The sequence below is a fragment of the Ambystoma mexicanum genome, chromosome 13 (genome assembly GCF_040938575.1).
Source record: "Ambystoma mexicanum isolate Mex_15411 chromosome 13, UKY_AmexF1_1, whole genome shotgun sequence".
NCBI classification, from domain to species: domain Eukaryota; kingdom Metazoa; phylum Chordata; class Amphibia; order Caudata; family Ambystomatidae; genus Ambystoma; species Ambystoma mexicanum.
Genome location: NC_090938.1, coordinates 836,928,791 through 836,946,683, shown reverse-complemented (window position 1 = coordinate 836,946,683; position 17,893 = coordinate 836,928,791). Strand labels below are relative to the sequence as shown.

Sequence of the window (17,893 nt, the reverse complement as noted above, 5' to 3'; positions counted from 1 at the left end):
GTGCCAAGTTAGGCACAAATTCAATAAAGTGGCTCATGTATGCAGATGATATCGTCCTCCTGGACAGAACGCCAGTGGAACTGCAGAGGTTGCTAAATGCCTTGGATCAATATATGACAGAAAATGATCTTAAGGTTAATCCAGAGAAATCCAAAATAGTGATTTTTGGGAAGAAAGGGGGTAGAGGAGAGAAATGTGGGTGGTCTATGGGGGATATACGAATTCCGGTAACGGAGGAGGTGATTTACTTGGGATATACTTTGTATGCAACACCTAAAGTGGGCACAGTCTGGGCAGAGATGCTACAAAAATGCAGACAATTGGTGGCCCAACTGCAGAAAATAATCAAGCAGTATTGTAAATTCTCCCTTCTTCCCGCGATTCCCTTTTATCGAGCAAAGACTGTTCCAATTCTTCTATATGGATTAGAGGCAAAACCCCTGGTTTGGAATATAGACTGGCGGATTTTAGAGGGCAAGATTTGGAAAAAGGCATTACATCTTCCAAATATTCTACCAATGGCTAGCCTGCGATTGGAGCTAGGTCTGTCTTCACTGGGGGCGCTTGCCGATTGGAAGCTCTTATCACTCTACAATCTGATAATAAATCCTAGACGAAACACACTATACGAAGATCTTCAAGTCCATTTGAGCCGAGAATCGGCAGGGATTTTACAGGCCTTAAACAATGTTTCTCAAGGAATCCTTATTAGATGTAATAGTGGGATAGATACTTTAATTACAAACCCCATGAAGATTAAGAAGGAACTTTTATCATGCGATTGGAAAGTCAATTGACCACACACGATCCTCAATCGTGGCACCCTCGCTCTCACCGACGGATAAGAAACTTAATGCTGTAGCAAATTACTTGATGAAGTTCCCGGATACAATAGGGAGGCAAATCTTTCTCAGACTTCGATTGGGGGTGACTTCGATTGGGGGTGATCCACACAGGAGAGGTTCTAGCTCGTTGGGGCCAGGGTGAAAGAAGTAGGCACCTATGCCCACAATGTCAAAATCCCAAAAATCAGTCACTGGAGCATCTGTTAAGATTCTGTGAAGGCACATGGGCGGCCCGAAAGAAATATCTGGAACATTTTGTTTGCTCAAGTGACTGGCTGACATCTGATGAGTTTTGGGTACGAATGACTTCGGGCCATGAAACGGCCCTGACCATAAATGTAGTTAGAGTTCTACAACAGATAGGTTTCACTTAATATTAATATGTCTTCTTTCTTGTCTGTTATCGGTAGTGAAGCTGTGACGATAAGAACATTTTGAAAAATATATTTTTTATATGACTGTAATTATGTTAGTTTAATATCACAATAAATAATAATTAAAAAAAAACTACTGTCTCCTTTCTAGTTGAGGGTCTGTATTACCCCCTCATACAGCCTATACAGAGGAGACTTTACATATGCCTGTTACTACATTCTCCTTTCTAGTTGGGGGGGGGGGGGTCTCTATTACCCTGTCACACAGCCTAGCTAGAAGAACCTTTACATATGCCTGTTACTACCTTCTCCTTTCTAGTTGGGGGGGGGGGGAGGCTCTATTACCCTGTCACACAGCCTAGCTAGAAGAACCTTTACATATACCTGTTACTACATTCTCCTTTCTAGTTGGGGGGGGGGGGTCTCTATTACCCTGTCACACAGCCTAGCTAGAAGAACCTTTACATATACCTGTTACTACATTCTCCTTTCTAGTTGGGGGGGGGGGGGGTCTCTATTACCCTGTCACACAGCCTAGCTAGAAGAACCTTTACATATACCTGTTACTACATTCTCCTTTCTAGTTGGGGGGGGGGTCTCTATTACCCTGTCACACAGCCTAGCTAGAAGAACCTTTACATATACCTGTTACTACATTCTCCTTTCTAGTTGGGGGGGGGGGGGGCGGTCTCTATTACCCTGTCACACAGCCTAGCTAGAAGAGCCTTTACATATACCTGTTACTACATTCTCCTTTCTAGTTGGCGGGGGGGGGGCTCTATTACCCTGTCACACAGCCTAGCTAGAAGAACCTTTACATATACCTGTTACTACATTCTCCTTTCTAGTTGGGGGGGGGGGGGCTCTATTACCCTGTCACACAGCCTAGCTAGAAGAGCCTTTACATAGACCTGTTACTACATTCTCCTTTCTAGTTGGGGGGGGGGGGGGGCTCTATTACCCTGTCACACAGCCTAGATAGAAGAACCTTTACATATACCTGTTACCACATTCTCCTTTCTAGTTGGGGGGGGGGGTCTCTATTACCCTGTCACACAGCCTAGCTAGAAGAGCCTTTACATAGACCTGTTACTACATTCTCCTTTCTAGTTGGGGGGGGGGGGGGGGGTCTCGATAAGGGCATTCGCTGAGGAGTCATGCAATCATCCACCACCTGGAACAGTAGCCTCAGGAGATTTCTAAAACTCTCCCTGTGAGACTACATATTCTGAAATGGAAACCCCCACGCCCCACTTCACTGAATTTGGCCCTTCTATAAACGTGCATAGTCCAATAGTCCCATCCATTCCAGATCTTGGATTTGGGCCACACCAGTCAGTGAGATACTTTAGTAAGTTGGGCTCCTACCCAAAAGCCGGACACACCCTTTTCATGCTACCTAGAACCAACTCAACCTTTCATCCTTTTAATGTGCATAAAGTATAGTGTTATTCATTTGGGCCAGTTGCGCACCACTAAGAATCTGTTCTGCTGTTCTGCTGTATGGTGTAGTAGCATCTGTTCTGCTGTATGGTTCAGTAGAATCTGTTCTGCTGTATATGATGATATGATAGGTTATTTATAATGCGCTTAATACCCAGAGGTTTCTAAGCGCGGACCCAGGGATCGAACCTGTGGTGCTCTGTATCGTCTTGTTTCCCAGGCGAGCACGTTGCCTACTGAGCTATCCTGCCGAGAGATTCAGTATGGTCTACTGTATGGTGTAGTAGAATCTGTGTTCTGCTGTATGGTGTAGTAGAATCTGTGTTCTGTTGTATGGTGTAGTAGAATCTGTTATGCTGTATGGTTTTAGTAATTCTTTGTAACCTCCTTTCTAGCGGCAGCAACAGTTGCACCTGGAAGTAGTGGCGCAGCAGTGCAAGCCTCGCCTTCACACGGAACTGGTACAGCATGAGTGGTGTGAAGCATGAGAAGTAGTGTTATGTTTCCCTGCTAGGATGCACAGACTTCAACTGGGGTCCTTCCTATCATCGATCTTCTTCTCTACCTGTGGGGTTCCCCAGGGGTCTAACCTCTCACCCTGGCTCTTCAACCAATACCTGGCAACTCTTGCCCACTGCATTGCCATTTTCTGCTCAGATTTCAAGTGCTACGTTGATGACACTCATTTTTTTCGGCTGCCCTCGGCCACCTCCTCTCCCTCTCTCATCTCTGATTGCCTAACTGCCAGTGTGCCGCCAATGATCTTTGTCTGAATGCCAGCAACACTGAGATCCTACTCATCGGCACATCATCTCCATCCTTTTCCCCTCACTCTCTGGCTGGCCTCCCTTGGCCCTCCTCCTACCCCTACCTGCGAGTCTAAGAACCTCTGGGTCATCTTTGACTCCACACTTTATATCTCTGAGGTCTCTAAAAAGTCAATCTTTCCTACTGCTCCTCCTCAGAGGTACTCTGCCTTTCCTCTCCTTCCCTCAGAAACTCATGGTTGCCCAAGCTCTGGTTCTCTCTAGGTTGGACTATTGTAACAGCCTCTTTCTAAATCTACCTGCCTCTACTCTCCGCCCTCTGCAACTCATCCAGAACAGGACTGCGAGACTTGTTCTTGTCCTCAAGCCCTGGGATCGTATCTCTTCAGCCCTGAAATCTCTCCATTGGCTCCCAGTGGATGCAAGGATTGCGTTCAAAACCCTCTGCATTGTCTACAAGGCTTTCTGGGGCCTGGGTCCAAAATACCTTCAGCTATCCCTCCGCAAATACCTCCCCTCTCGAGCTCTTTGCTCCTCTAACTCCCTCCGGGTTAATCGTTTTTCAAAGAAATGAGCTGGGGTAGATCTGTCTTCGACTGGGGCCTCCCTCTGGAACAGCCTCCCTGCCACTCTAAAACTTGAGGAGAACCATCTCCGGTTTTGGAAGAACCTCAAGACCTTCCTCTTTTCTTCTGCCTTTGCTCCCCCTCTCCCCTGCAGATCTGCTCTCTTGGCACTGTGCACCTGGCCACCCTCTGTCCCCTGGGCCCAGGTACCTGCTATCCCTGCCACCCTCCTGCACTGCCTCCTGGCCACCCCTTGCACCCGGGACTGTATCTGTACCCATACAACCCCCCCCTGTTTTTCTTCTTTTTCTGCACTTATCAGACCTACCCTGTCTGCTGCCTTAAACACAGGACTTGCCACTTTCTGGCTGCACTACCACTGTTTATTGCCTCAATTTTCTCTATATTTTTATTATTTATCTGCTCTCCTCTGCTCCACACTTTCCACTCTCCCCCTTTCATGCACTTTTCCCCTCCCCCTCTCCCATGCACTTGCACGTTCTCAATGTCATTGGGCCTAATAAGATCGTTTTATGTTGTGCTGTGTTCTCCCTTGTTCCCCTCCCTTGCCTAGTCACGCTCTGAAACACTTGTGTACGAGCGCGATACAAATAAAATATCATATATTCATAGCATGGCCTAGCAAATAAACACGCCACTTTCCATTCCTGCACTCACTTGAGGACCCCCAAACTGCACTGAAGTAATACCATTGTTGGTACTTGTCACTTCTCCCTCTTATTTGTAAATAGACTTCCTGCCAGATGGCTGTGGCGGTGATACCTGGCCTCCTTGAATCCTACCCCATTCTCAGCATCAGCTGCACACTCACGCAGGTATTACTATGGAGGGTCTCGGGGGGTCAGATCCGGCTGTACTCTGTCCTAGATAGAATCACACAGCTGGCCCGTCTGCTGTCCGGGCTTTGTTTCTGGAGCCTGTTAAGCAGAAAAAAACACACATTTTACCACCAGTGGTAGCCCCCTGCTCTGCCTTAAATCTTTATTCTATGTTTATTCATTCATATACAGGAGGAACAATGCTCCTTTGATCACAAAAGAACATACAATAGATAAGAAATCAGCTTTGACCGGAAGCAATAAGCCTCTTTCAATGGGGCGAGTTTCCGGGACATTCTGACCAGAGGAGTAAATGGAACAGTCACCAAGGACAATGCATAAGTAGCTGGTCCGATAGCACAGCGAGTAGAGCACTCGTTTTGACATCTGTGCAGATCCTGCTGACGCAGGTTCGAATCCCGGCAGGGCCAAACTCAGCCGTGGGTAATAATAAGCAGCGCTCAGACGCCTGAGGGTTCGTAGCGCTATATAAATGCTAAATTATTATTATTTTATTATACTTAGATTAAGGACAATGAATGTTGTGCATTTTTAAGTGCAGGTCGGCGGTACGGCCAGCTGTGCTCTGGATGTGACCGTGATGGGTGAAGTGCTAGAGTGGAGGCAGAGGAAGTGAGAGACAGAGGCAGGGTAGAGGCGAAGGAGACATGTTAGCTAGCAGGCAGGTGAGAGGTAGGCTTTTATTTTGGTTTTGAACAAATCTGTGTGGACTGTTTCTCGGATGTCCGGGGGATGATGATTCCATGTAAGTGCAGCAAGAAGAGAGAAGGAGCGAGAGGAAGCACAGTGCGGACGAGTAGCCACAAGGATGGTCTAGGAGGCAGAGCGCAGATTACAAGAAGGCTTGTAGAGTTGGATAGAAACAGTGATTCCTTACCCCGGCTAGATGCAGTGGTGCCTTGCTGTGGCTGGATGCAGTGGTGCCTTACTGTGGCTGGATGCAGTGGTGCCTTGCTGTGGATGGATGCAGTGGTGCCTTGCGGTGGATAGATACAGCAGTGCCTTACCATGGATAGATGCAGTGGTGCCTTACCCTGGATAGATCCCTGGATAGATGCAATGGTGCCTTACCCTGGCTGGATGCAGTGGTGCCTTACCCTGGCTGGATGCAGTGGTGCTTTACCCTGGATAGATGCAGTGGTGCCTTACCCTGGATAGATGCAGTGGTGCCTTACCCTGGATAGATCCCTGGCTGGATGCAGTGGTGCCTTACCCTGGCTAGATGCAGTGGTGCCTTACCCTGGCTAGATGCAGTCGTGCCTTGCTGTGGCTGGATGCAGTGGTGCCTTGCTGTGGCTGGATGCAGCGGTGCCTTACCGTGGATAGATTTGTGAACCAGGCAAAGAAATGTAAATCTGGCCCTGTTTTGCGGCCCTGTTTTGTATCGTCAGCCATCCAGCCTGCTGACGGTGCGAGGAAGTAGGTGTGAAGTGAGGGAGTTCAGAGAGAGTCCTGGTAGCCAAGTTAATAATCTTGTCGAGAGGACAAACGGCATAGTTGGGGAGACCAAAGAGGATGCTGGCAAAGTAGTCCAGTTTAGAGCGGACCAGAGTGGTTAAGAGATGCTTGGGGGTGTTGAAGGGAGGAGGTGCCTATTTTCCTAAAATGTAGGCGGTTGAGGCGAGCTGCTGCTCCATTTTTGGAGATGTTTGGAGATGATAGTAGAGGAGTTGTGAGAAGGGTCATAGAAAATGGAGATTTCTAACTGAAGAACAGAAGGGGAGAGTGTCAGGTGGGAACTGGATGGGCAGAGGAAGAGATGTGAGAGAGCTTTTGGCAGGGAAGAAGAGCACCTCTGTTTTAGTAGAGTTTAACATCAGAGAGTGGAAAGCCATCCAATATTTAATGGCAGAGAGACAGTTTAAAATTTTGATCTATCAGAGGAGAGTTCAGGAAAAGAAAAGAAGATTGGGTGTTGTCTGTGAAGAGTTGGGTAAAGGGCGTAAGTGCAGTGGCTAGAGTGGGCCTGTAACTGGAGCAGCATGGTCGCCTCAGCTGCAGTGTATCTCTTTAACTTTCTTATTTCCTCCTTTCCAGAGCAATCTCTCGCTGTGAAATCCATCGACCTGAGTGCACTGAAGGTGAGCGTAAACTTCAGTAAACTATCTTTGAGCAATTGTAAGAATAAAGGATTGTGGAAATTGACACTTGCAAGGGTGCAGCTCCGTCTGTTTGTTAAAAGGAAATGTCCTTATACGAGTGCGTGGACTTCCCTGATGGTAAACCCTCCTCCACGTCACTACATTCTAGTCATGCACCAAAGGACTAAGCTACGGACCTGCCCACCCGCCTTCAGAGTGAGGCCTCTCCAAGCACCCTACATACTTTAGTTATGTCATGTTGTCAAAACAAACCTTTTTATTCTGACACTGCCACGTGCAGACCTGAATTTTAAAAAGTTGGTTGCTGAGGTATTTGTTAAGCCCCCAAACATTATGAATGTTCGAATCACTTGAAATGGCTCCATAAGGTTTTCTGTTAGGACAGTGTTTCTAAAGTCCAACTAAAGGCTTTATAAAACTATACATCTTAGACAGTACAAGACTCCACTCTTAATATAAGGCTGTACCACCTGAGTATTTGGTAGCGTAGAAGGAGCAGCCAGGCTTATTTTAGGAGGGAGAGAGGGCTGTAGCTTGCAACAAAGAAATTGTTGCATACATATGGTCCATAGAAACGCTATGTATTGTAACACATAAAGGGTTTATTAAATACAAGTAGGCCCAGATAAATCTTGGGGAAGTACTATAACATATTATAAACACAATTATAAAAAACAACTTCATATAATATTTAAGGGATACAACCCAAAGTATAACCTCATTAAGAATAGCACTCAGCAGTTCATGGTGAGTCAAACCTATTACACGTTCAGAATGCAATCGGCTATTCCTGGGTAGTAACACCAGGATGGATATACTTTGAGAATACAGTCGGTACTTCAAGGGTAGTAGACCCTGTCAGTCATGCAGTGACACTCCGTTAAGAAATCACTTAAACCAAGTATACTCCTTGCAACATTACTTTTTAGAACTCTGTTCAGAGTTATTAAAACAACTCGTATACATTCTGGAGAGGCCTTAACCGCGTAACTGCTGAGCTTTAATCAAGTCTAAACAAAAATGACAAGCATACCCATCCATGGCACTTAAGGGGTTAAGCTACTCAATGACAAGTATTAACATACAATAACTATTTCTGAATGCACTGAGCAATTCAAGGAAAGTCGAACCTAATTACACTTTACGAAGACGCCATGGATGTCAAGGTAAGTAATGGACCTTATGACTATTTTGGAAATCTCTAAGCAGATTCAGGGGAGGTATAACCCAGTGTTACAAGTTTAGAAGAGCAGCAGCTGTTCAAGATAATTAAGGAACCATATACTTGAGGGGCTTCAAGCAACTCCAGACCAGTATTAACCCAAGGACTGTGGTAGGTCTGTGTAAAGCAGATCCGGTAAAGTAACGCCCTATGGGACACTTAAGAAGAACACAATGTTATTCAAGGCAGGTAAACCCTATTGGTAAGCGTTTGCACTCATTCAGTCAAGCAACGATAAAACAGTACCAACACATTACTTTTCAGAAGGGGGAAACGCCACTCAAAGTACAGTAACTTGTATACCTTTTAGAGGGTAGACTGCAACACAAAGGTAAGTATGACTTAAGAACACTTTGTAACTTCTTCTTTCAGAGATCATTACCACACTAATTCTTTCAGCAAGTAAGTACATGTACACATGTTATACTCTTCAAGACAGACGCCTTTCCTTATCCCGTCCTTCCCTGGTCTATTGCATGAGTTCTCTCAGAGGAGGAAGAGGGACCCTATTGGTTTAGGAGCCAGCTGTATAGGTTTCAGTGGCAGAAAAGTCAAAGTGCCATAGGAAATCTTCTTAAACAAGTAAGTATTCACTTTTAGAGTTAGTTGGTGTTCAGGGACTTCAGAGAAGTCTCCCTATATGCATTACAGCATTAGGCCTGGGCAAGTGGTATGGGCAAACTCCCAACCACACAAATCACCCACTCGGCCTCACAGGATGCACACCAGACCTAAGGTAAGTATTACCCAAGCCCACACAATACCTTTGGAGAAAAGAAGAACTTTGGAGTGGATGCCTTCAAGATGCAGCAGCACAGGACCAGTCCCTGGATTCTTGGCCTGGAGATGAAAGAACTGGACACTGGATGCGAACTTGCATCAGTCTTCTGAGGAGACTTCCATTAAAGGTTTCTTCATGGATACACGGCTGCCCTAGCACACATCCATATAGATTCACAAAGGTACCCCATAATGCAATGGGTACTGTGGAGGCATCATGAAGCAAGACACAAACAACATATTCACTTTCTTATCGAAAAGGACTTAATGTCAGAATGAATCAAGGCTTTACTTGCCCTATGCTAAGGTGGGATTTCCCTACCTAAAGAAACTAAGGAAACGCTAGTCTGTGTCAGTAAGTTCAACTTAAAAGTCTGTGTCCAAAACCTATTCTTGCCCTCACAACTGGGAGGCAGTGCAGCACCAAAAGAAACTGTGTTCAAATTAAAGTTCTGAGCTTCTTCCAGCTCAGGCTGGTTTCAGCTTCCCTTCCCCAAGTTCAGATAGTTCCACAAAAGGGACTTGGGGTTCCCTTGCTCAAGTGTAACCCAATTCCAGGATATCTCGGGGTGGGGGTGGGGGAAGGTTCCCTTCTTGAGGCTCAACACAGTTTTCAAGTCTCTTGATCTGTCACCGATATTGTCAGCTTGACTTTCTATTCCTTTGACTCGTTTCAATTCAAACAGCCTTTGGGCTTCTCTTGTTGAGTTACTCAGTCTCGGTGCAGTTGTTGGACCACAAAGTCCACCCATTACAGGTCACGCTGTACAAATAAATCAAACAAACACTCACTGCTGAACCCAACATCCCTATACACCAATCACAGAACTGATGCCAGCAGCATTCGCAGCGGCTCACCTAGACAAACTGTTGCCCCATGCACAACAACACTCCCAGCCTATAAATTCTATACTGCATGAAAGCCAGCAGCATTCGCTGAGGCACTCCACAATAAACCTTACATCTCCTCCAATTACAACACAAACAACAACTGCATTGGCTCAACTGACAAACTATCTCCCCCACGCGCAACACCACCCCTACCGGTCAAATACACCAGTGAGGCCAATAGCATTCGCTGTGGCACACTGCAATAAACCTCACCCACCATCAATGCTCAGACGTTCGCACCAGTGAGATTGCGAATAATGAGAACACGCCGTCCACAGTGGACAAAGGACGCTGCAGCCAAACTACATCAAAGCATACGTATACCTTTTAAGCATGTCTCTGGACACAAGCCGCAGGCACGGCCAAACACACATGCACCCTAGAATGCAGCTATGCCTATCCGGTCTAGCAGCGCACATAGATGCCCACACTGAAACATCTGACGTACCTCAACACCTCTGCAACTAGCATACAGCGACTACCAACAAAAAGAAAATTCAGTATTGCTGGGCACACATCGAATGTTCAACAATAGCAGTTTATCACAATCACCAACATCGCCCACCCACGTGCCTGCCCTTTGGGTTGCTTAGTGGAGCCTAGCCCTCCACCTAAGTCCTAAGCCGGCGAAAATGCACACAAGCATTTCTTAATCTTAAACTCTTAGAACGTCCATCACATTGACTACGGTCGCTGAGCGTTCCAACCACAAAGCGCATGGAGGCCATACAAATGGGGAAAGAGCGCTATATATGTATTTTCCCCAAATACTTAACTTGTTCATGATTTCTTCATTCGGGTTCCAAACCCCCATTTTTATAAGCTTTACATTCATTCTCAAACATGAACGGTCCAAGATTCCCCCCTCCCACCACTCCCCGTACGAGTATTCTTCCACTGGCAACACACAACGTCCTCTCTGCCGGTCCTGCTCCTCGCCACACAGCTGGGACCTTTCTCCAGGAAGGTTATCCCTGCTTTCCTGAGCACCTGTAGCCTTGCAATAGGTTGCAGGTGTGAGTAGTTTGCCTGGCCCTCATTACACCAATTAACTGGACATGCCTGATCCTCCATAGGCATTTTCCTCGTCTCAGCACCACAGTGGTGAAACTGACCAGAAGTGTGCATTGCTCCTAGACTCCTCTTCCCAGTCTTAAAGGTATATGATTGAGGGTCATAGTGTGTGTGGAAGAGATAGGGACTGCCAAAACCCTATGAAGGAAGGGGGAGGGTAGGATTCATTCTCATAGAAAAAAGGCGATGTCTCACCCGCAGACAGCCTCTCCCCACACCCCAAGGTCCCTTCACCCAGGTGATCCTTCCTCGCATATCCACCCCCAGGATCAGGATCCAAAAGCGATGGCCTTTTTCTGGCCCCCTGAGAGGAAGATCCTGGCACACCTAAGAGGAAGATCCTGGCCCCCTGAGAGGAAGATCCAATGGGAGTAGATGGGAGGATGCCCTCAGGTTTCTCACATACCCTTCCCCTAATGCGGGCTGGACCTAGGGTTTTCACATGGATAACGGTAGAGGAAGTTGACATTGCCTTGATCTCGACCCTTCCTGTGTTCCACTGTGAAATAAGGTTGTAGGTCTAGGAACCACTGCATGACCCTTGGGTTGGATTCCTTCCGTGGACTTATCCAAACTAACAGGGAATGGTCTATAATCGATCTGAACTTACGGCCTAGCAAATAGTGCTTGATAGCTTATGCCTCCAGCTCGATGACTGAATCATTATTTTCCACAGGGAAACTCTTTCGGCTGATGTACAAAATGGGATGCTCTAAACCATCAGGGTTTTGTGATGAGAAAGCCCCTAAACAACTTTGACTCTCTGGCTCCAGCCTTGGCCAACCTCTGCAATCTCTCCTTCGCCACTGGAGATTTCCCTACTGCTCTTAAGCACTCTCTTGTGCACCTTCTACTCAAAAAACCTTCTGCTGACCCTTCCATTCCGGCAAACTATCGCCCAACCTTTATCACTTCTTTCCTGTGCAAACTCCTCGATAAGTTGGCTATTTCTCAGCTTACCCTCCACACTGAATCTGTTGGTTGCTTCCATGACCACCAATCTGGCTTTAGAGCATACAAAGACACGGAAACAGCTCTTCTGAACACCCGTGAAGATCTGCTCTCAAATCTTGATTCCATCTCTCTCTGTCCTCATCTTACTCAATGTCTCCTCTGCCTTCGATACAGTGAACCACAAGACCCTGATCGCACGTCTCTGTGACACCCTGGGCATCACTGATCCAGCCCTGGCGTGGCTAACCTTCTTTCTCTCTGACCACCCATCCCAGGTGGAATTGGGGTCCTTTCTCTCGCCTATCACTCTCTCTACATGCAGTGTCCCCCATGGATCTAACCTAGCCCCTGGTTTTTCAATGGCTACATGGGGACCCCCCCCCCCCCCCCGGCCCGTATGATAGCCACCTTCACCGCCAACTTTCAGTGTTACAAAGATGACCAGCAGCTCTCCTTCAGGCTACCCTCGGCCTCTTCCTCCTCCTCACTCATACCTGACTGTCTGTCCACAAGATTGTCCTCATCGGACCCCTGCTCCCACCTTCCCTCTTTCCCACTGGCCGGCCTCCCTTGGCCCTGCGCCCTCACCTGAGGCAATAAATATGGGGGTCATCTTCGAGTCCACTCTCTCCTTCTCATCACACATGAGATAGCCTCTCTGAAAAAAGTTGCATTTAGAAGTTGTGCCCAATAGCCTCTATGTATTTAGAAGTGTACCCAATAGCCTCTCTGGGAAAAGTTGCATTAAGAAGTGTACCCAATAGCCTATGTGTATTTAGAAGTGTGGCTGGTTCCAGTATGGTCTGGAATGCAGGGAACGTTTGGAAGAGCATGTAAACCCACCATATCGCACCCCACGCTTACTCTCTCCTCTACATCACCACTCAAATAGAACACAGAGATACTATGACACCATTCGGTATAACTGTTCTCATACCAACACTTCTCGCTCACTCCCCATCACTCTAAGTAAACACCGCTGGTTACACACCCCCCAGCCAGGCGTTCTCCTCAGGCCTAACGCAGCCACAGTTGGTCTGGATAAATCCTGCCAGAACTAACACATACCCCTGATATCAACCACCACACCTACCGCTAAGAAGCAGCTATTTCACGAATAACGCACCAGCTGCACACATACCCGGTGCGCACACGCGCCGTTTGACCCTCCCCACTCTCTCTACTGACTTGAACTTCGGTTCCCAAGGGCGTTCAACCTACCAGCGCCTTCAGACCATACCAATGGTATATAAGGCGCTATATAAGTGCAAAATAACAATAACAATAACATCCCGGACATCTCTAAAAAGTCCCACTACCAACCACACCGGGTAATGCTACTGGCTGGACCCTCCAGGTGCTAAATCTTGGATAATTGTTCTTTGGGAGGGAGGGTAGAAATAGGAATCCTCCTCCCCGTTTCACCAAAGGTCGTCTTTGGCCCGACTTCCTCGATCTCCACAACTGCTCCTTTGGAAAGATTGCAAAAGTCCTCCTGCAATAGCTGCCCAAATCCCCATAACTGGCTGCTTTTTTGGCCTCTTTGCTACCTAGATGGGAAGAGCGTTGCCCGCAACTGCATTTTCTCCTCTCTGGAACATTCTCTGAGGCTGGGGAGAAGGTTTAGTTAGTTGGTAAGTAAAGGTTTAATTTTTCCCCCTTTTTGTCCTTAGAAAAGAATGGAAGAGTCCGTGAGATGCTGGCTTGTGGACAATGTTTTGGGCACAGAAAGGTCCCGACTTTGCAAGAAGGACAGTAGGTGCAGTTTCAATTTTCTGGCCGATCAAAAGGATGGCTGAGCCTTCGATCTGAAGAGGATCTCCAGACGAGGATCATTCTGAAGCCCTGCTGTAACGCCAGGGAGAAGGAAGAGGACCTCCACATGAGGATAATTCTGAAGCCCTGCTGTAACGCCAGGGTGAAGAAAGAGGACCCCAAGAAGGGGATTATTCTGAAGCCCTCCTGTAACGCCAGGGAGAAGGAAGAGGACCTCCAGATGAGGATCATTCTGAGGCCCTGCTGTAACGCCAGCGTGAAGGAAGAGGACCCCCAGATGAGGATCATTCTGAGGCCCTGCTGTAATGCCAGGGTGAAGGAAGAGGAATCCCAGACTAGGATCATTCTGAAGCCCTGCTGTAATTCCAGGTGAAGGAAGAGGACCTCCAGATGAGGGTCATTATGAAGCCCTGCTGTAATGCCAGGGTGAAGGAAGATAACCTCCAGATGAGGATCATTCTGAAATCCTACTGTAACGCCAGGGTGAAGGAAGAGGACCTCCTGGTGAGGATCATTCTGAAGCCCTGCTGTAACGCCAGGTGAAGAAAGAGGACCCCAAGAAGGGGATTATTCTGAAGCCCTCCTGTAACGCCAGGGAGAAGGAAGATGACCTCCAGATGAGGATCATTCTGAGGCCCTGCTGTAACGCCAGCGTGAAGGAAGAGGACCCCCAGATGAGGATCATTCTGAAGCCCTGCTGTAATGCCAGGGTGAAGGAAGAGGAATCCCAGACTAGGATCATTCTGAAGCCCTGCTGTAATTCCAGGTGAAGGAAGAGGACCTCCAGATGAGGATCATTCTGAAGCCCTGCTGTAACGCCAGGTGAAGGAAGAGGACCTCCAGATGAGGGTCATTATGAAGCCCTGCTGTAATGCCAGGGTGAAGGAAGATAACCTCCAGATGAGGATCATTCTGAAATCCTGCTGTAACGCCAGGGTGAAGGAAGAGGACCCCCAGATGAGGATCATTCTGAAGCCCTGCTGTAATGCCAGGGTGAAGGAAGAGGAATCCCAGACTAGGATCATTCTGAAGCCCTGCTGTAATTCCAGGTGAAGGAAGAGGACCTCCAGATGAGGATCATTCTGAAGCCCTGCTGTAACGCCAGGTGAAGGAAGAGGACCTCCAGATGAGGGTCATTATGAAGCCCTGCTGTAATGCCAGGGTGAAGGAAGATAACCTCCAGATGAGGATCATTCTGAAATCCTGCTGTAACGCCAGGGTGAAGGAAGAGGACCTCTAGATGAGGAACATTCTGAAGCCCTGCTGTAATGCCAGGTGAAGGAAGAGCACCTCCAGGTGAGGGCCATTATGAAGCCCTGCTGTAATGCCAGGGTGAAGGAAGAGGGTCTCCAGATGAGGATCATTCTGAAGCCCTGCTGTAACGCCAGGGTGAAGGAAGAGGACCTCCAGATGAGGATCATTCTGAAGCCCTGCTGTAATGCCAGGGTGAAGGAAGAGGGTCTCCAGATGAGGATCATTCTGAAGCCCTGCTGTAACGCCAGGTGAAGGAAGAGGACCTCCAGATGAGGCTCATTCTGAAACCCTGCTGTAACGCCAGAGTGAAGGGTGATGAATCCCAGAGTGCAATAGAAAGTCCCAGAGCTGTTGCAGTGGATGTTTCCAGAGACCCTCACCCTGAAGGCATCAGCACCTGTACAGAAAGCACCAGCAGACCTCTAGGATGATAGATTATTAAAGATTCTCGGGCAACTCTGTCCTGGTTCTGTGCCAGGGTTTTTGGTCTGTGTCCGGTTGTCAGACTACGGTCAATGCTCATATTCTTTCTAGACTGTGATCTACAGATGCCTGGTGGCACGCACACAGACCTCCCTGCCCCCGCCCTCCGCACGCTTCCATTTTGGGTTACCTGGGAATGGTCCACCTTTTTGGATGCTGTAAAGGAGTTGCAGGTAAGTAGCTTCACACCTGTTGCTTCATTATGCAGCATTGCTGATGCTTTCGGTCATTGTGTCAAGGTAGCAGCCATGGTGTGTAGAGTGCTATGTTATTGGGTTTTACACAGCACACCTCTGCCACATTAATGGGTACCTTGGCACTTGAATGTACAAAAACACTGGTTTGATTCTTCTGAGCAGAAATAACAGTGTAGGTGGTTTGCTGTTGTGTTGATGTATGCAGACGTAAGCACCCAGGCTCTGTGTGCTGGGAGAGCTTATGGGGGCGGGGGGGCTGGTGGGCATGTGCATCTAGAAGGGAGGTCCAGGTGTCAGTATCCTGCTTTGTTTTGTCCCCTTAGGGTCTACCCTGACTGTGAAGTTGGTTGAGGTTGCTGGAGGGTGGTGTGGGAGAGCTGCAGAGGTGGGACAGTGTAAGTGTGTGCAGAGAGCGGTACTAGCTAGCGGCACCCGCAGTGTGTACATGATCTTTATAGTATATGGTGGGGAGCAGGCTAGTGAGGGGTGCAGACAATGAAGATGCCACGTAAACCCACACGCCTGCCTCCTCCACACACTCCTGCCACTGGCCATCACATCTCTTCTGTGTATTTCAGGGTCTTGCTGCTGTTACTCGGCTCCTAAGGTAATTACCCACTTTGTGTCATTTCAGCTGTTGATTCCTCTGCCGCTGCTGTTGCTTTTGCTGTTTATCAGAAGAGAAATGTATGCCCTCTGAGGAGGCATGCCTCCTGGCCTTCCCCCACGAGGAAGATGATGCTGACCTGCTTCCGGGGCAAAGTAACAGACCTGTGGAACCTCCTGCCCCAAACCCTATTTTGAAACCTTTGGGATTTTTCCTTCAAGAAGATGGTAGCACTTTGAATTGTTATACTGCGTGTGCAGACCTGGCGGGGAGAAGGTGGTCCACAAACCCCATAGCCATGCCCACACCCATGCACAATACAAAACCCCAAACACATGCACCTGTTACTTTGCTCTGCTGAACTGGAGAAAGCTAATCTTGAGAATTTTGGAACTTTCTTGTACTCGGGGAAGGGGAGCTGAAAAGGAAGCTAAGGGCTGGAATAAGCTCAGAACTTTACGTTGATCGCCATTTCTTTCATTATTGACATCCCTAGACGTGGTTTAGCTTCAGCTGTGAGGGCAAGGATAGGTTTTGGACACACAGACTTTTAAGTGAAACTCTTTGACTCAGACTTTCCTTAGTTACGTTCAGGTGGGGAATCGGGCAAGGTAGGCCTTCTATCACCCTGACATTTACTTTAATAAATCCGTTTGTTTTGAACGTTGAATTTGTTGTCTGTGTCTTGCTTCATGAGGCCTTCAGTGTGCGGTTTACTTCTGGCTAGTCGGCTGGTTTTACCTGTTCACACCACAGATCCCAAATAAATGGTCACATTTACACTCCGGGTACCTTGTGCAAGTATGAGAACCAAGAACTATTGACATTTTATATTCTGCTTACAATATGTGGAGACTCTAAATAGTGACGAATCTGCAATTGGCCAAGGAAGACACAGCCATGTTCCTTCTCCAGTCTGCAAATCTCTTGCAACTTCACTTTACTTTTCTAAAAGGTAGACTTGTTTCATGTAGTGTCTCTCCAACTCCGGAACATGTAACCTGGCTGTTTGAACTGCTTGTGACCTCACTGTGTCAGGGACATCTGGGGGTGAAGCCGTTAGTTTGGGGGTGGGGGGGTGGAAATGTAGTTGCGCTATGTATCAGAATATTTTATGTGAATTCTGCTAATGGGATCTGTTGAGACCAATCTTCTTGAGACTGGGTCGCGTGATGCTATAAACACTGCTCTAGATTGGGATTCACAGTCCCTCTTTCTCCATCCAGAGTTTCAAAGACCACTTCAAATGAACTGGAACCTCCATCTGTTACAAAGTTTTCTGGTAATGCATGCATGCAGGTTTCTGGTAATGCATGCATGCAGGTTTCTGGTAATGCATGCATGCATGCAGGTTTTGGGTAATGTATGCCGGTTTCGGGTAATATTTGCATGCATGTTTCGGGTAATGTGTGCAGTCTTCTGTGAACATTCTCGCCAGTGCAGGTGCTGTTGGTTGTTTAATATTTGAAAATGAGCCATTGGGTGAATACACTACTACCAATAGCCTGTTGAACCTTCTCTCTATGGTATTTCAACCACAAACTCAATGTATATCCTTTGCCATGATATGGGTAATGGAGGCAACTTGCCCGATGTGTTCACCCTACTAATTTCGCTCGTGCACACCCCACACGTGACCTTGCATAAACTGTTACAGCTCCTCGTCTCTGCCCACTAAAAGGCGCCTGTTGTGAAAAC

General features: G+C 47.5%; 1 protein-coding gene across 8 annotated transcripts in view; it reads left to right on the top strand.

Annotated features, from left to right (window-relative positions):
• LOC138522091 (uncharacterized) overlaps positions 1-16,865 on the top strand; it is a 300,314-nt gene extending 283,449 nt beyond the window's left edge. For 4 of the 8 annotated variants that reach the window (XM_069635341.1, XM_069635340.1, XM_069635346.1 and 1 more), the window contains exons 4-6: positions 3,058-3,123; positions 6,893-6,936; positions 16,223-16,865. In XM_069635341.1, coding sequence (XP_069491442.1) covers positions 3,058-3,123; positions 6,893-6,936; positions 16,223-16,288 — 176 coding nt within the window. In that variant the 3' untranslated portion in view covers positions 16,289-16,865. Of the gene's footprint in view, positions 1-3,057; positions 3,124-4,747; positions 4,832-6,892; positions 6,937-16,222 lie in introns of all 8 variants that reach the window. The other 4 variants (XR_011283237.1, XR_011283236.1, XM_069635342.1 and 1 more) reach the window with 4 other exon arrangements.
• The last annotated feature ends 1,028 nt before the right edge of the window (positions 16,866-17,893 follow it).